This window comes from Pipistrellus hanaki (genome assembly GCF_964339955.1).
Source record: "Pipistrellus hanaki genome assembly, chromosome: 17".
In the NCBI taxonomy this organism is placed as follows: Eukaryota; Metazoa; Chordata; class Mammalia; order Chiroptera; family Vespertilionidae; genus Pipistrellus; species Pipistrellus hanaki.
Window position 1 is genome coordinate 7,274,255 of NC_140519.1, and position 19,749 is coordinate 7,294,003.

Genomic DNA, 19,749 nt, shown 5'->3' on the forward strand with positions numbered 1-19,749 from the left:
GACACAAGATGGTTACCTCCATGTGGTCAAAGATGGATGCCCCCATGTGGACACAAGATGGCTGCCACAGGATGGACTGCAGGGGAGGGCAGTTGGGGGTGACCAGGCCAGCAGGGGAGATCAGTTAGGGGCAATCGGGCTAGCCAGGGAGCAGTTAGGCCTCGATCAGGCTGGCAGAAGAGTGGTTATGGGATGATCAGGGTGGCAGGGGAGCAATTAGGCATTGATCAGGCTGGCAGGGAAGTGATTAGGAGGTGATCAGACTGCAGGCAGAAGCGGTTAGGGGCAATCAGACAGAGGCAAGCGAGCGGTTGGGATCCAGCAGTCCTGGATTGTGAGAGGGATGTCCAACTGCCGGGCAGCTCGATATCCCTCAATGGGTCCCAGATTGGAGAGGGTGCAGGCTGGGCTGAGGGACAACCCCCACTCCCCCGTGTACAAATTTTATGTACTGGGCCACTAGTGATAAAATAATAGCCACTTACTCCTCTTCGTCCTTCAAACCAACTATAATCAAAAGAATATGGTGAGATATGTGGAAGAAATCATAAATATTTCCCATGTTAATTTTTCAATTAAATCCAATGTTGCAATAAAAAATGATTCAAATACTTAGCCTTGAGTTGACTCATCTAAAAATTTCCAAATTACATATTTTTAAAAATTAATCTTAGCTGCTAACATTATATATTGAAACATGTTCTTTCTATTAAAAAACGATTCTGTATTATGAAGTGTTTAAGAATTTAAGTTAAATGTTTATTAGTGTTATGATATACACCACATTTTACTATATTTCTACTGAGGCAACACTTCAAAATCTGTTTCAAATTTTAGTCAATCATAATTTTAAAATGACTTCAGCTGAAATAATGATTTTTGACAAATTTCCTGCATTTCTAACATGCAGTTTTAGTAAGCATTGGTTTGTTCCTATCAATGGATAATACTTCCCAAAAGGCTGTGTTCCCATTGCTAAGTAAAGACCCTTAACCAAACAAAGAAGCATCTATTTCTTTGGCCACATCTGACTGACACAGGGCCCTAACACCAGGAGGATATATATATGAAGAGTATTCCATTTGGCTATTGTACTGTGCCTTCGGACTTTGGGGCTTGAAGGGAGATATTTGTAATAAAGGTATTAGAATCACCAGGCAAACATTTTAGTTTTATTAAACTGGTTTTCCTCAGGACTCCCAGGAGATTGTGTGCATGTACAGCATTTATGACCTGCAGGCCGCTGAGTGAAGGGGGGGGTGCTCTCAGTACCCTTGGGAGGCTCTAGTCCGCGGCCACTGCCCACTTCCTCCCTCTGTACCAAGCCGACCTGCCACTGCTTTTCAGAGAGCAGTTTTCTAAAGAAATCCGGGGAAAAAATCTCTTTGCTGTGGTATGGGGCATTTTTTTAAAAAACTGCATATGGCCACCAGGAGGCTGATACCTTTTACTTATTTACTTATTATTTATCAATATTTATAAAAATGCAGGTTGGAAAATAGAAATATAGAAAAGTCTAGAGGCATAGAAAAATATAAGGGTGTGTTTGTTTGTTTGTTTTGGGGGTGTTTTAATCCTCACCCAAGGATATTTTTCCATTGATTTTTAGGGAGAATGGAAGAGAGAGGGAAAGACAGAGAAACATCAGTGTGAGAGAAGCACATCGATTGGTTGACTCCTGCACATGCCCTGACCAGGGTCCGGGCCAGGTAGGAGCTTGCCCTTGACCAGAATCAAACCCGATCCTTTGGTCCTCAGGCAGATGCTCTATCCACTGTCAAACTGGCTAGGGCTGAAGGTGTATTTTTATTTTTCACTTGAGATATATGAAACACTGGATTCATTGTTATTAAATGACTTGGTTTTCTTATTAGATTGAGAGATGTGCTTTATTTAACACAGAAATATTTATTCAAGGACAATTATAGCAAATATGTTATTGACCAGAACATCTATTATAAAAATTTGCTTAATTTTAATAGGAAAATGCTTTTTATTTTAAAATTATTGTAAGTTATTTTATTTATTTATTTTTTAAATATATTTTACTGGTTTTTTACAGAGAGGAAGAGAGAGGGATAGAGAGTTAGAAACATCGATGAGAGAGAATCATCAATTAGCTGCCTCTTGCACACCCCCTACTGGGGATGTGCCCGCAACCAATGTACATGCCCTTGACCGGAATCGAACCGGGGACCCTTCAATCCATAGACCGACGCTCTACCACTGAGTCAAACCGGTTTCAGCTATTTTATTTATTTTTTATTGAATTTATTAGCATAACACCAGTTAACAAATTATATGGGTTTCAGACGCACAATTACACAACATATCATCTGTACACTGTATTGTATATTCACCATGTCAGGTCTCCTTTCCTCACCATATATCCTCCCTACTGTCCCTCCCCAACAGGCCCAGGTTTTCTGGCTTAGTAAATAGACTGATAAACATGTAACCCCAGTATATGCTGATTGAGAATATAAGAGTTTGAGGGCCATTTTGAAATTTATATCTATATAAATATCAATAAGAAAACACTTCTTTAGTATGTACGAAAAATGTGTGAGTATTATATTAATCATATAAATAATATTGTATGCTGAATGTTAATACTTATTTAAAGATGGCTTTCATGAAGCATCTCACTGGTGGAAAAGGAATCTCTTAGTCCAGAAACTAGGACAGGAGGATGAGTCTATGGATGAAAAGGGGGGATTTTCCAGATAGTGTCTCATCTCCATTTGGAGGATCTCGTGAGCTCCTAGACTGACATTAACTAGATTAAAACTGAGAAACATTCCTTCAGTCATTCCTACAACCTGTTCGCTCTCTCTCTTTTTCCTCCTTTTGGCCACTTTGGTGTTTACCAGACTCTTCCTGGCCTCAGGTTTAGTAAGGGGAACACAAGAGTGAGAACCTGTATGTACTCGAGTCAGAAGACTAAAAAGAAACAGCGCTCAGAGGTGCCAAGAAAGAGATGACACCTTTGATGACAGAAGAAATCAGTGTCATCAAATGACTGAGCCTGTCCGATGGTCATCCCTGACCTTCCAGGGCCAATCCTAATGACTTCACATTCATTATGAGAACTTATATCCCTTTCCACTATCTACTGGCATTGTGGACGTGCAAAGGTAACAGTTGTAAGAAAAAAGTTAGAGACAGACTTAAATTTACTCTAAGACAGTCCTGAAGTACTTTCTTTCTCTCCTCCTCTTCCTCATTTCATTCCTCAAAGTTCAGCTTCTGTACAATAGACTGAAGGAAATGCTCTAAGTATATCATTTGCTAGGATTCAACTAAATCAGGTTTTACTATGTTGTGAGCTTCACATCTTGAAGATCATCCCTATGGTGAAACTATTGTGTAGTTCCCATCTTCAAAGTATCTGGCAAGTAGAAGGAATTCATTCACATTTGTTCACAAGTGAATAGATAAAACCTTCGTGCCACTGGGAGGCACCACTAATCAAGAGTTAAGAGCCATATGACTATGTTCTCTGAGTGATCTAAGACTATAAATACACATCTCACATAACAGCACAACAACCACAATAATGTTACTAGCCGATACTTAACCCCAGTGCCAGGCAATGCGAACAGTGCTTTACATGTATTAACCAATCTCAACCTTGTAATAGTCTCTTACCTACTGTTATCCAACATTCTTAAGAGGTTATATCATTCCTCTTACAGATAGAAACTGAAACCCAACGAGGTTAAATAAATTTGGCTAAATCATACTTTTAGTTAGTAAGGGTTCTGAGCCTATGCTCTTAAAAATCAGTCTCTCCTAAATATGTTTTCCAAGTGTTTCCTAAAATTATTAATCATTCAGAATTTCACTAAATAGACAGATGAAAAATCAAGTTGTCTCTCTGATATTTGGGGGACTTGCAACAGTTCTGACTTCTGGTGCCAGTGGCATTGAGTAGCCTCTGCCCCCTCTCCCATATCTCCCATAAGTTGATACATGACTTAGTGGAACTCTGTAGTGATGGAGGTGAAATTACTCTTGCCACCAGTATTTTTTATGCATTCTTCCCCTTTACTTTCCCTAGGTCCCTCTTCCTCGCCAATATCCAGGGGTTATTTCCATACTTCCTGCAAACTCCAGGTTGATCTTAGAAGCTCAGGTATGGCTCTCCTTTCCTTTTTTGTTTTCCCCCTCCTACATAAAGTTAGGTTGTGGCTGAGCAGAGTGAAGGAATTCCAAGGCAAAGGGATTGAGGGAGACACGCGGAGTTAGGGAATGGAGAAGGGAAAGCAATTGAATGGGCATCCTTGAGGGTTAAAAAAATCATGAAGCGATCAAATGGAGGGAAGTAGTGATATGTAGAAGGGGATGAACGAGGAGAGACATAAAGGAAGTGAAGACATTCAAGTGGAAACAAGGAACAGGACAGCCCAGTAGGATGGAGGATGGAGTCAAGGAGACAGCTGAGTTAGAATATCGTCACATTAAACCATGAAGGGAGAGCACCAATGGCCATGATTTCCTTCTTCCAACTGCAAGTGCTGTCTTTGCAAAGTCAGACTTATTCAAATGGTCTTGTTTAGGCTGTAAGTACAATACAGCATTGTTCTGGGAGCAGGGGGAAAACACTGGGAAGCAATTGCAATTCCACAAGTGGCAGGCTAAATATTGCTGGGTATTTAATACACAAAGAAGTTCTTTATTCCTCAGGATTTATTGTAGCATGGGGCTGAAAGATTCAGTCCACATTTCTGTCTATCAAGTTGGCCAGAGTTAGGAAATGTTTAAATTGATGATTTTTCCCTCCTATAAATCAATGAGGGGACATATATTAAAGACATCTATTTGAAATTTCTTAGAAAAATTTTAAATCACTCAAATCTGAGGAAGGTAAATGACCAATAGGAAGAACAAATGCTATTTCCACCAAATAGAATTTAGAGGATCAGAGTGGTCATGGGAAGGGCGGAAACAGATGGTTGGGGAATTAAGTACCAAGGAAAAGCTGTAAGCCTGGAATTTATATAAAAGCCTGCTCAGGAGGAAGTTGGAATCTATGTTAATGACTGCAAATTTGTTACTTATTTGATCTGTTGATATGTAGAGAGGTAAAACTCAAGTGAGAAAATAGGTAGATAGTTGAGGGAAGGAGGGAAAAGACCTAATTCCTAGGATTGTGCAGCCAAGAAGGGCTGAATTGAGATGGAGCCAGCTTGCAGGTCCAGGGCTAAATGGAGGTCATACCTGCATGGGCCAGGGGTCATGGAGGTTTGAAAGACCTGTGTTTTCCTGAGTAGAAAGCCACTGGAAGACAGATGGATGGGCATGTGTTTATTATTTCTGGGAATACAAGTTGACCAAAGAAACTTGAGAACAGAACTCTGCAGAAGAGCAATCTGCAATGAGTGTTAACGTATTAGGTGTCAGTTCTGGGCTGACCTCCAGGGCCTGCTCTGAAGGAACAGATGGGGACCCACCACTTCACCTCAGCAGGGGTGGTGCCTGGCAGAGAACCTGGCAGGGGCTTCAAGGGGTTGGGATATTCTGATTCTACATCTGGACGCCGATGACTCAGGTCTATTCATTTTATGAAAATTCATAAAACTACATGTTTACGTGCACTTGTTAAATATTTATTACACTTCAATGAAGTTTAAAAAATACTGGTGCCTGGGCCTTGCTGTATAATAAAATGAACATCTGTAGAGATGGGGCTCAGTTCTTAAGAGCATGTTCGGAAAGTTTTCCAGGTGATTCTGACAGGCAGCCTGAGTTGAGAATCGCTGACAAAGAACTGTACGCCCACATGTACACTTTGTACCCCAATCCCCCCAAAGTGAGTCATTTCTCTGCAGAATACTTGGTAACCCGGTGCAATGTGCTAACCAGAGCACTTGAAAGGTAAATAGTCTGAACTCTGTATAAAATAAACACTGGAGTTTGAAGAATTGATACCCTCAAATGTGTAATGTTTATATTGGTTATATATTCAATGGCAATATTTTATATGTACACTAGGTTATTTCACTACTTTCTTTTTATATCAACGTGGCTACTAGAAACCATAAAGTGTCATGTTTGGCTTGTGTTGTGGTTTCACTGGACAGCTCTGGCATGTTGAAAGAGCATGGGAATTGTCATCTGAGAAGGTGGACGTGGGTTTCAGTCCTGGCTTTGCAACCTGCACACTGCAAGGTCTTGGACAAGCCCTTTTGCACTCTGAGCCGGATCACTTGTAAGAGGATAAGCATGCTCATATTTCAGAGGAATTGTGAGGAATGGAGGTAATGCCCTGAGTGGCCAGGTTATTATGTTCGCTGAACGCATAATAATCTGACCACTCAGTATATATATTAGAGTCCCAGTGCATGAATTCATGCATTCATTGGTGGGGTTCGGCCAGCCTGGCCAAGGGGAGGGGACATGAGCAGTTTGCCAGCCTGCTGGTTGAACTCCTGGTTGAGGAGACAATTTGCATATTAGCCTTTTTATTATAGGATATACACTAAGTGGCCAGATTATTAGGTGTTCAGAAATCATAATAATCTGGCCACTCAGTGTATATTCAAACATCCAAATGTGTTCAGAACCTGACAGTCATTGTTCCCTGAGAAAAGATCACGGAGTCTTCGACGCCCCCCCCTTTCTGTGGAGCTGTATGAAAGATATATATGTTGTCAGCAGAGACGTGTGGTGCCTTTAAAACCGAGGAGTGCGTCTGCACACCAGTAGCAAGCGTGGGTAAAGGACAGCGGCAGCTGCTTTGACAGGGAGGGTCCTGTGTGCACAAGCTGTATGCATCTCCACTGCTGCTCACATTCCCTCTGCCACTGGGGGTTTTTAGCTCCTGGAGTCTTAACCTTGAAGTAAGTCCTCATGTGGCTTCTCATCTCAAAGCCCTTAGCCTGTCTTCAAAGGTCCCTGCCTATCTTCAAAAACTTCTCTCTCACTTTCAGAATTGAGCAATCAGAAAAAAAGTGTGTGTACATTTTTTGGGACATCCTGTATATGTATGTGCTTGCCTTACCATTACTGTTAAATTAATATACTGTAATAAACCTGAGGCTGTCACATGTCCCAGGCTTTGTATGGAGCCACATTCAGAAGTCTCATATATGCATATATCTCTAAGAATGTTAAAGAAAGTCTAGTTTACACCCTATAAAAATACTCTTTTCTCTCCTTCTCAATTATCTTTGACTATTTTTTTTCGTTGAAATCTATTACTTGTCAACCTTCCCAAACCTTCTTTTAGAAATCTGTTTCATTGATTTTATCACCCTCTAATTTTTTGCCCTTTTATTGTGTGGCTTTAGTTCACTTGCAAAAAATTTTTTTTAATCTGCTTGAACCATTATTTGGTTTGTCCTTAAGGAAGAACAACTCTGATGCTGATTCTTCATAAAAAATCTTTTTCTCTTATCATTCTGACCTGTGTATAAATCTCTTTTCCTAGTTCTGTGTTACAAAGGCCTGGGAATCATCTGAGTAAGGAAGTCATAATAATCATACTGTCCTACTCAGAAATGTGTACAGTGAATCACGGAAGCCCAAGTGCAAACTTGTGTTCCATTGGGAGAACCTCCATCATGAACTTGGCCATTCTTATTTCTTAGTTTCAGAGTCAAAATGCACACAATGCTTCTTTAGTCCTGTTAGATTTCCAGTGTTATTTCCATTGCCACTATTTTTGTGTGTGTGTGTGTTCCTATAGATACAATATTCAGGACAAAATTTTTCAGGTTCTATACATACAGAATTCTTTCATTTCTGTTAGGCTCCTTGGCAGGGACCTCGTGTATCCTTTCTTGAGTATAGAAAAATATATTCCTCAGTTTTTTCATATTATTTCCCCATGTATTCCTGCCATTTTGAAGTTCATCATATTCTATCAGAACTCCCATTTCTTTAGGCTATTAAAGTAAATTAGAGTGTATTTCTGTAAAGCATATTCTTAGTAACTCCACTGTCCTCTTATTCAATAACCACAAAATTCTCCAGAATCTTCTTGTCTGGCTAATGTGTTAATTAGGCCAGGGGACTAAGATACATTCTCCTTCTTTTAGCTGTTTTCAAGTCCAGCAAACTGAAGGGAATTCACACTATGGAATGCAAAGAAATACCTTTTCAGGCTTGCATTGACTGGTTCATTTATTTATACATTATCCTATGGATATCTCATTTATATAAGTCATATAAAATCCCTGTGTGTGTATGTGCAAACATGCAGCATACAATTTGAGAATCAAATTTTAAAATAATGATTCTAAGGTATAAACTATAAAAGAGAGATAGAAATCAAGTTGCCTTTCATAGTGCAGGATTATACAGTCTTCACTATTTTCAACTATCAACTTTATCTCTGAATTGCATTTTCTCTTAATTTGTGTGTGATTTCTGTCTCGTAGCTATATCGTGAGCTTCAATTGGGAAGGCATTGATTTACAAACATTTATTGAGTATTAATAGACAATGAAGATACAAAGAGCTTATATTCTAGTTGAAGAAACACACATGTAAACAAATAGTTGGGATCTAGCAAGTGTTAGGGGAGCAAGAAGTATAGAACAGCTAATTTCTTAGGGCGGGGTTTGGTGGTGGGAATACAATTCAGAAAGGCTCTAAAGAAAAAAGTAAAACATATTCTAAAAGGATTGATGAGAATTTGCCAACAAGCATGAAGAAGAAGATCTTCTGAACAGGAAAATAGCCAACACAGAGCACAAAGTTACATAAATATAAAATATGACACTTGTATTAAAAAGTTTTGTCTGGCTAAATTGAAGGATTTTTTTTTAAATAGAGTGAAATCATCACTTATACATTAGAAAGATACATCTGGTTGCAAGATAGATAGAAAGTGTGCCAAATGAGGTAGGCCCTGGCGAGCAGGCCATTGTATTATATTAGCTAAGTGATGATTTAAAAGGTTGAAGTGTAGACAAAAAGAAGTGGGCTGTTTCAATAAGTAGCTAAGATTTAGAATTGAAGGACTGAAAAAAAAGTGGAGGATGAGAGTTAAGAAAACTCAGAATGTTGAGTTAAGGTTGCTGGGAAATCAGTGATGCCGTTATATGAGATCTGTAGCATATGAAGAAACACATATGAAGAATGGCATCATATACTAGATTGACTGTCGGAATGTTTAATATTAAGATAATTTTGTGAAATCCGTATTGATCTATCCAATAAGTCAGTTGGTCAGGAGTGAGTTTTGGGCTGATGAAGATATGGATTGATCATGTAAATATGATGCCTGATGGTGGAGTGGAAGAAGTCATCTGAAGAGTGGGATTGGAGAAAAGAAATAAGAATGGAGCCCCAGGGAACCACAGTAACTAGGCGGGAGGTGGAAAAGGAGGACCTAGTCAAGAAGACTGGGAAACTGCCCAAGAGAAAGGAACAACAACAAAATTATCTGGCGGGCGGGGGTGGTGGGGATAGGAAAGCAAATAAAGCATCTCACAAAAAGATCCCATGTGAACAGAATTGTATGCCATAGGGTAGGCTAGAAAAACATATATAAACTCTCTAAAATAGTGGGCCATTGGGATTGCTAAGCTTGTTTAGATCTCATTCAGAGAACTGGAGTGGGGCTGAGGCCAGAGGGTTTTTGCTGGTACATGGCTGCTGTTGAGAGGAACTAGTGATGTGTCACTGGCAGTTATCCCAGAGTTTAATAGAACACAGAACTCAAAAACACCCGGAGAGCCGAAACCGGTTTGGCTCAGTGGTAGAGCGTCCGTCTACGTTCTGAAAGGTCCCAGGTTCGATTCCGGTCAGGGGCATGTATGTTGGTTGCGGGTACATCCCCGGTAGGGGGTGTGCGGGAGGCAGCTGGTTGATGTTTCTCTCTCATCGACGTTTCTAGCTCTCTATCTCTCTCTCTCTTCCTCTCTGTAAAAAATCAATAAAATATATTAAAAAAAAAAAAAAAAAAAACACCCGGAGAGAACAGGGCCCATATTCAGATGCCCGGCATCCAGGTTAGAGCCCACACATGGCCACCGCCCCACAAAGAACTGAGCACCGCCACAGCTGAGGCTGTAGCCCCCTAGCAGGGGGAGAGTGTGGGAAAAGGGAAAGGACACACCCACATTTGGTGGAAGATGTGAACTTGGAGGAGAAAATGCACTTTTTCTTGGGACATGTAGATTCCTTCCTTAAGACTTTATTATTTAGCTATATCCAGTCACGCAGCTATCAATTAAAACAATAAAATCATTAAATTTTATTTTAGGTGAAGCTTGAGTCCTCTGTACCACCATCTCTTTTTCATTCCCACTGTGGCCAGGGCGTCGGTGACAGTTACTGAGAGTCTGGGAGCTACTGCAGATGCCATTCGTAATAAGAAAATCTTAATTGAAAGTCAAAATGCAAAAAGATAAGAAATACGGAGGAGAAGCACCAAGTCAGAAAGCATAGGTTACTATTTTGAGAAATATGACTGGTGAAGGAAAGAAAGGAACTTATATATATTTGTGGAAGAGGCAATGTCGGGAAGAGTAAAGGATAATTGACAGAACTACTAAGGTCAGAAAGAAAATAATGATTTTAAAACCTTAAGTGAAGTTCTAAATCTTAGATAGGATGTGGGCAGCACCCACAGTTAACCGGTTATAGTCAGGCAGTTTTGTTCTTTTTGATTTAACAATGAGAGCTGGCCAGGATCCCAATCCCCATGTCCTGGACCAGACAGATGCAAACAAATACACAAGAGAAGAGACTCTGGAGGGATGCAAACTTGCTGCATTGTTGCAGTTTGCCCCACGGCCCTATGTAGTGTTTATCCTGTGACCTCAGTAAGATGCACGGAAAGATCTGCAGTTATTTCTGCCCCATTTGGCTCAAGGCCTCCCCTGGACTCAGGCTGTGCTGTGTGATGCTGGATTTCTCCAGAGTCCATCCCACTTTAGTTTCTGCTCAATCTTTACTGCCTGCATGTGGGATAAATGATGAAAAGAGAAGAATCTACACTAATAAAAGAGAAAGATGCCCACCAGCCAATCAGGAGTGAGTATGCAAATTAACCCAACAAATATGGTGGTTTAATTTGCATACATGGGCACCAAGTGGCCTGGGTCCCAGGGACATCCTCGGGACTCATGCCACTCGAGCCTGTAGCCGCACATAGCTCCTGAGCTGCTGAAGTCCCAGAACTCCCCTGGCCAGGAGTGGCCTACTAGTGCTGGTGCCAAGTGGCCAGTGTCCCAGGAAGAGTGGCTGGGGGCTCCAAGCACAAGCGGCTGTGGGGCAGGGTGGGAACTTTTGCTGCATGGCCACAGTGTAAGTTGCCACCCCTTGGCCGCTTGCACACTTGTGCACTTGTGTGTGTGCCTGCACCAAGTGGCCTGGGGCCAAGCCTCCCAGCCTGGCGGACACAGCGAACGCAGGGCCGCTGGGCTTGGGGGCCAGGAACACGCCCCTAGCCCAGTGGATACAATGCAGGGATCCTCTGCTCATGGGCTGCAGAGGAAACACCTTTTCTTTTCTTTCTTTTAAATATATTTTATTGATCGTTTTACAGAGGAGGGGAGAGAGGGATAGACAGTCAGAAAATCAATGAGAGAGGAACATCAATCAGCTTTTTCCTGCACACTCCCCACTGGGGATGTGCTCCCAACCAAGGTACATGCCCTTAACAGGAATCAAATCTGGAACCCTTCAGTCTGCAGGCTGATGCTCTATCCACTGAGCCAAACCAGTTGGAGCGTAAACACCTTTTCTGATTGCTCATTGGCTAAGCTCCCTGTATGCCGCCACTTGCAGTGTTCTTAGTAACTTGGATAATAAGAATCCAAGAAGGTGATCTAGGAAAAAACGAAGATCCACTGCTGGAGGGGCTAAGAAATGTCATATCCTGCCCTAGCCAGTTTGGCTCAGTGGATAAAACCTCAGCCTGCCAACCGCAGGGTCTGGGCTCAATTCTGATCAAGGGCATGTACCTAAGTTACAGGCTCCTCCCTGGCTGGGGTCCAGGTCAGGGCTCATGCAGGAGGGAACCAACCAATGTGTCCCTCTCACACTGATGTTTTTCTCTCTCTCCCTCTCTTTCTTTCTTCCACACTCTCTGAAAATCAATGGAAACATATCCTCAGGTGAGGAAAAGAAAGAAAGAAAGAAAGAAAGAAAGAAAGAAAGAAAGAAAGAAAGAAAGAAAGAAAGAAAGAAAGAAAGAAAGAAAGAAAGAAAGAGAAAGAAAGGAGGGAGAGAGGGAGGGAGGGAGGGAGGGGAAGGAAGGAAGGAAGGAAGGAAGGAAGGAAGGAAGGAAGGAAGGAAGGAAGGAAGGAAGGTAGGTCATATCCTATGAAAGACACATCTTGAAAATGCCTAAAGAAAGTTGTCATTTTTTCATGGTGAAGGGACTGTAGTTTGTGTGGATGAAAACACCTTGGTGGCTGCTGTGCCCCGCAGTGGCTGCAGCAGCAGGGTGATGGGGCTGGCGCCTTCCCCTGATCAGCCTGGTCACCTCCCGCAGAGAGGGGAGTGGGCCTAAGTCGTCAGTAGGACATCCCCTGAGGCAACCAGGTCTGTGAGAGGGGGTAGACTGGGATGAGGAGATCCCCCCCCCTCCCCAAAGTGCACAAATTTTGTGCACTGGGCCACTAGTAGCAAGATAAAAGAAGTTAAATTCTCTTTGCTCCTCTATGCCAAGACTTTTCTTCTAATATAATAAGGCCTTGGGTGTCTGTGAGCACTGTACTTCAAAGCTTTTTGGTGGACTGAACAGGGCAAGTGCACCTGGGAAACTTACACTTCTTCTAGATCTCTGGTTCTCCCATTGCTGGGAGTGAGGGTGGAGGAAAGATAGCAAAGTTGCATAGGAATTCTCTCAAGAGAAGAGAGTGTTGTGCGCGAATGTATCCACATGTGAGCTGGTGGAGGAGGGAGTGTTGTAAAAACTTTCAGGAGATTCTGGTAAACACCCGTCTTTCTTCTGATATTAAATCGCTGCCTGCAGATGAGCAAGTAAGCGTCACAGGAGTGATGGTGGGGCTCACGATGTAAGAGTTGGCTCTGGTAGATGATAAATGCAGGAAGCAGGCTCCCTTGGTGGAATGGAGGCAAAAATCATCGCAGTAAAAGCAGGGGAAAGGTGAAGCTGAGATGTGGATGCGTCCACCACGGGATGGCTCAGGCTTTGTGTTTCTCTATCACCCTTGGCACTTTCTCAAGCACCTGACGTGCGTGCGTTCAATAAACACTCTTTGTAGGCTGCACGTTTCAGAAAAATGCATTACTTTTAATATCAATCATGTTAGCATGCAACACTTCTAAATACAAAAGTCATACAAGCTCACACATGACTTCAGAGGCTGCCACTTGCAATTAAAGTACAATTGAGGGCCCATGGAGATCCCACAAATCATAGACCCTTTCCCGTTTTCACTCCATGACTGTCCCTATCATGAGGTGTCACAAAGCATTGCTATCCGCAGGCAGTTACATTTCTTGACCTTATGTCGCTTCTCTGGAGAGAAATAGCAGTGTCATTCATCCTCTAAAACGGTGCGTTTCCACAGGGTCTGAGGAAGACTGGAGGGTAGGGCTCTGCCATGTGCGACTCTGGGGGTATTGCCCCCAAAGTGAAGGATACCTGTTATCTGTGGGTAAAAACATTTCCATGAATTATGATAACTACATCCTGGCTTAGGAGGGTCACTATCGATAAAAGTTAAATTGAGTGAGTTCACACTTGTTGTAAATGGATCAAAAACCTGAAACTGTCATATTTCTAGGTAAACAAAATGGGTAGCATGAGACATAAAAAATATGTAAATTTATAGACTACATGCCAGAAAAATAACTTTTGGGAAGTATAACAGAAAAAAAAGTGCTCATAATTTCTTTGTTTAAAAAGTACACTTTCCATGATTTAGACACATCTCTGTCATTACTCACATAGGTCACCTCGAGGAGAGCAATTCCCCTTCCTGGAACTCAGTTTCCTTTTCTAAAATGTGGAGGTCAACTCGTTCCTATCGGGAAACACATGCCCTGTTGTTGGCTTTGTTTTGTCACTGTGATGGGGAAAGCTCCTTCTAGACCAGTGGTTCTCAACCTGTCTAATGCTAAGACCCTTTAATACAGTTCCTCATGCTGTGGTGACCCCCAACCATAAAATTATTTTTGTTGCTGCTTCATAACTGTAATTTTGCTCTGTTAATGAGTTGTAGACAGACAAAGATAGGCGCAGATCTTAAACTCATCATTTATAGCCTCTTAAGCTTTGAAAAGTTGTATCTCATTTCCCCCTTATTTTGCTAATCTGTGAGATGGGATAACACTACCTCTTCAATTGAATTGTTTGAGGATTAGATGGAAGAATATGTGCTGGGAAGCATATTGGTTAGTTTATAGGCATTCACTGTGTATTATCAACCAGTGGCTTCCTACCCTTTCCTTCTCTCCTTAAAAAACGCAGTTCCTTGCACATCAAAGATATTATAGTAAAATCTGGAAGATACTGTGAACTTTTGCTGAGTAACATGTGCAAAGATGTATTGGAAAGTGGATTTTTATCTTTCATCTTGGGAATGCCTCTGGTTTTGAATACAGCAGACAAAGTGACAGTGAGAGGTCAAATTAATTCAAAAGCTCCATATGACTTCACAGTTCAGCACTATTATATATTCAAAGACAGGCAGAACGCCACATGCATTAATCATAGTGTATCACATAGGAATATCAACCCCCCATAAATACTCAGCACTAGTCCTAAACTTTACAAAATCACACAACATCAGTGTGGGATCCCACAACTTGAGGGGGGGAAGAGAATCTAACCTCGAGTCACAAGAAAACTAAGGGGATAGTAAAATGGGAATATTGAAAAGTGGGTTTTATGGGTTGGATGGTTTAAATGGATACCAATGACTATCTAAAATAGCCTCAAGAACCTCTTTCCCACTTGAAGTCCAATCACAGGTAGATTTGTTTGAGTTTTAAGTGGACATTTTGGACCCTAATGGTTTAGATAGAAGAAAGTTCTCTGAAAGCTCATTGTTCGGCTATTTTCTGAGAAATTCACACTATTACCATTTTTTCTAGAAATCTATGCCTGAGGACCACACAATACCCATGCCTTTCTCCCTCTCCTTTGAAGAGGACTGTTAGCGGGTGGGAGGCTGAGGACAGGCTTAACCTTCCATCCTGCTTGCAAATACAAAGGAAGGCTGAGTTCCTGGTGTATCCCTAGAGTTACCTGTTGAAATGCTGTCTAGCCCTCTTCCCATGGGACTGTACCGAGACCTCGAGGACAGGTACGTGGGCTCATTATCATAAAGGGCCTCCCTGTTGTCCAGTAACTCATGAGCCAATCGCATATTACGGGGTCCTTTTTTTATTACCACTGACAAATGACATCATAATACTGACCAGAGGGACTACCCTGCTCAGAGAAGCTTCCCAAATAAGAACCATGATGTCAAAACACGGCTGAGGCCATCAACAGTATTAATGAGGGTTTTGTTAGCTTCTAATGATGATGATGATTATATCAGAATGCAATCACACTAGTTATTAGTAAAAGTTTAGAAACATTAAAAAGTGCATAATAACATCTGAATCTGATAGGGCTGAGTTAAAAGACAAGAAAACCACAACACGAGGGCTTTACTTTTGTGATTGGTGTCCACGTGATTGCAAGGAGATCATTTTCTCCATCTTTCTCATCTCCCTGGAGATAAGCTGTCTTCAATAGTTTAACAGTAGCATACAGCACTGTGAGAAATTTGATTCCATAAGAATAAAACATTTCCAGTTGTTAGCATTATCCTGGCTTCTCTTTCCCACCTTCCTCATTCTCCAAAATCCTCACAATTATAAATAAAAGTATTAGTTGGGGAAAAGTTCTGCACTTGGGAATAAAACAAAATTTGCAGATTGAATTCTGGTCTGTGCAGACACCAACCAAACTTAATTCAGGTAATATTCACATTAACGGATATTTTCCAAATTCTGGCCTCATAAAAGCAAAGGCATCCTGATAAATCTGTTATAGTCTTCATCGATTCATCAGCAGTGAATCAAGGGGAAAGTCTACTTTTAAAAAGGAAAGTGTGCTCTATCCTGTGTACACCACCACACCACGGGGAAGAAAAGAAGGCAGCCCTTTTAAAAACGAGTGGTATAAAAATTCACAGTAACGTACATTGTTTTTTGTTTTTCATGAGCAATCAAAGAAGGGGGCAGTGCCGAGCATCGATATTATACAATACAAAACAGTGTAAGTCACACGGCAGGAACACATGGACACAAGTTGCTAAAAAACAGTGCTTTCTGGGTAGTTCTCTTACTGGGTGAATACTTGGGCCAGAGACACTTAAACTCTGGGATCAACCAACCCTTTGCAATTAGACACAATTAAATCCTCTGACACTGTGAGGGGCCAGATGCTACGGGGAGGATCATCACGTAGGTTGCTGCTACCGTCTACAAGCATTTCGTCATGTGGTCAAGTGCACGGAATCCGTACGTGGTGACGTCCAGACACAAGCCACGCGACTTCAGCCATTGCTAAGGACAGAGGTGGAGAAAGGTCTGTCTGCGGCCAGAGCCTCTGCCCCCATGTCTAACGGGACAGCGAGCAGATCCCTGCCGGGCGGCACAGCCATTCCCTTTCTCCCCTCGTCCTTCCTGGACACAAACGCATTCCAGCCAGGCCCGGGGACCTGAGACATCGTCAGGCTGAGGAAGGTCAGCGTGGGGTGTGGTTAGCTTTGGGGTTTGGACGCTTCCCCCTCAGCTTCCCCACTCTGCTCTGTGGAACTCCGCTGGGCATCCTTTTCACCTTCTGAAAGAGACAAGGGGACAAAGGATGAAGGCAAACTAAAAGCCATCACTGACATTTACCCACTCTCCACATAGGCATATCACACTGGGAACTTAAGAAATATTCCAGACTTTTCCTCATAGGAAAAGTGTGTTTTCTTGGTAATTAATTATCCATCAAGAAAATAGCTTAAGTGGGCTGGCTAATTCTGGTTCCGTGACCTTGGGACAGCCTGGCTCAAAAACAAAATAACTGAATTTTCACAGTGGTTAAGTGACCTTGTGTGCCTTTGGTGAGTAACTAGGAAATCTCACATCCAAGTCCTGGTGCTCATTTTTAAAAAGGATTTTGGGGGGGCAGAAGTCACAAGTGTCTTTAGGTGGAAATCAGAAGTGGGGAGCAAGTTTCCCTTTTTATTCCCGACTTTCTTAATTTAAGACTTATTATGCATTTTACATCACTTATAGCACTTGATGATAACCCCCGCTGGTTTCTCAGAGGATTCATTACTTTACATTAAAAGCAATAATGGCAAATGAAGTGGCCAGCTGGTCAGTCCCTTGTCACACAGCAGTGATGGCTCGGCCTGCCCTTGGAGAGCACACACAGAGCTCCGATAGAACCACCCTCCTCACGGCACCCTCTGCAGCAATTCCAGCTAGTGATGCTGCAAACACCGAAACTAAGCTAGGCTTTCTCTCCATACAGGTCACTTCACCTGAGGGCAAGCTGAGGGAATCCTTGATTCAAAGATACATATATTTGCTTGTGGTAGTTCATTACTAAGCAACCAATATGACTTCATGGACAAAATATTTGGGGATATTGCAATCATCTACAATAATAAAAGCATAATATGCTAATTAGACCAGGTATCCTTACAGACAACCTTCTGGATGAAGCCGAGGAAGGGAGGGAAGCCTGGGTCCCGGGTGCCAGAGGGAAGCTGGTGCCAGCAGCCAGGGGAAGGAAGGCCTATTCTTGCACGAATTTCATGCATTGGGCCTCTAGTGTAAATTAGAAAAATGTTTGTTATCATAATTCAAAGGGTTAGAGGTAAGTGAGCTGGTCCATTCTTGAGGTGGAAATGTTTTAAAGTGAATTCTCCTTTAGTCTTAATAAGTACACACAAAACATCTCACCGTATACCATACTTTAAGGAAATTAAAAGCAGTTCTTTTACATTAAAAAAATAATTTCATTCTAAAGGGGTCCCAAGAACAGTATATATCATTCTCATACACTACTTTCATTATAAAGCAATGACTAGGCACCCAGATGTGCAGATGTCCTGAAACTAAGATGTGCAGATTAGCAGGCAACAAGAACTTGATAAAAAGGAGAAGTTCTTGGTAACCAAATGAATGAAGTCAAATTAGGGCAGTTGCAAGAAAGTAGAATATTTAAAGATGAAACTTGTTCCATACTAGGTGTGCCAGTTAATAATGCGATTTTATAATCAAAGAAAACATAATTTCAAGAGAAAGATTTAAAGTGCTTTATTCAAAGTAATGTCCATCGCTAGCTACACATTTCCCCCATCTTTCAGGTAATTTGTGGATACCGTCCCAATAGAACTTTTCTTGTTTTAAGGCAAACCATTCAGTAAGTGCTGCTCACAAAGTGCATGTGCCATCAATAGGAACAGGTGGGAATCTGAAGGAGCAAGGTCTGATGAATATGGCAGGTGGGTTAATAGTTCCCAGGCAAGATCTTTTAATGTGTCTTTAACTGGTTTTGAAGTGTGATGATGAGTCATCATGAAGCAAAATTACTTTGCCATGTCTTCTGGCACATTCTGGTCATTCCACAATCAAAGCATGGTTCAAATTGATTATTTGTTGTCAATAGTGATTAATATTAATGGTTTCACCTAGTTTTAGAAGCTCATAATACACCACACCTTCCTGATCCCACCAAACACAGAGCATTGTCTTCTTTCCAAAGCAATTTGGTCTTGCAGTTGATGTTGATGGTTGACCTGGATCAACCCATGATTTTGTGCATTTGGGATTCTCAAAATAAATCCACTTTTCATCACCAGTCACAATTCGATGCAAAAAAGACTTTTTTTGTGTGCCGTTGAAGCAACATTTTACTGATGACTTTTCTGTTTTCCATTTCTCTTTCCTTCAGTTGATGTGGCACCCATTTTCCTTCCTTTAAAATTTTTCCATTGCTTGTAAATGTTCGAAAATTGTTTGCTGAGCAACATTTAATCTTCCTGCAAGTTGTTTGTCAGTTTGACATGATTCTTCATACAATAATGATTGTAATTGTTGATCTTCAAACTTTTTCGGTTGACCTGGACATTCTTTGTCTTTCACACCGAAATCATCTTTAAAGTGGTTAAATCAGCGTTCACAAGTATCTTGAGATGGAGCATGTTCACCATAAGCTTCCCAAAGTATTCAGCAGCACTTTACTTCAAAATAAAGTAATGAATTAAAACTTCCCACAAATGCTCTTTTTTTGGCACGAAATTTGACATTTTTAAGCATAAAAAACATCTATGATGTTAACAACTTCAGAAAATTTGGCATATTAAGTTTTGAAGTTTGCTGTCAACACAACAAAATAGTATACATATCAAATCAAATATATATATCAAATCCATCTATTGAAAAAATCTGCATTATTAATTGGTACACCTAGTAAATACAAGATGAGGAATTTGACCCCCATGGTGTTTGGGACTTCCTAGGTGATTTATTCTAGAGTTTCTGGAGGCAATTCTCTGGGTTTAGCATGATGCTATAAATGGCTAAGTAGGTGATTGTTAACAAGTTAAGGTAAACATGGGGTAGCAATAATGTTGAGTGTAAACTAAAAGAAGCTGAAATACTTAAGAATTACAGTTCTTAGCTGGTGATATTTTGTTTGCCAGGATATAGTTGTTATTATTGTAGAGCATTTGAATGGGAAATCCTGTAAAGAGAAGTCACTGAAAATGGAGTGGGAATGAGAGATCATTCCCTGATTCTTATCCTGCATTA

The 19,749-nt window shown here is 41.3% G+C and overlaps 1 protein-coding gene across 3 annotated transcripts in view; it reads right to left on the reverse strand.

Annotated features, from left to right (window-relative positions):
• Positions 1-13,201: 13,201 nt before the first annotated feature.
• The window catches only part of PKIA (cAMP-dependent protein kinase inhibitor alpha), a 75,101-nt gene continuing 68,553 nt past the window's right edge, over positions 13,202-19,749 (reverse strand). For all 3 annotated transcript variants that reach the window (XM_084864338.1, XM_084864339.1, XM_084864340.1), the window contains one exon: positions 13,202-16,774. In XM_084864338.1, coding sequence (XP_084720464.1) covers positions 16,695-16,774 — 80 coding nt within the window. In that variant the 3' untranslated portion in view covers positions 13,202-16,694. The remainder of the gene's footprint in view (positions 16,775-19,749) is intronic.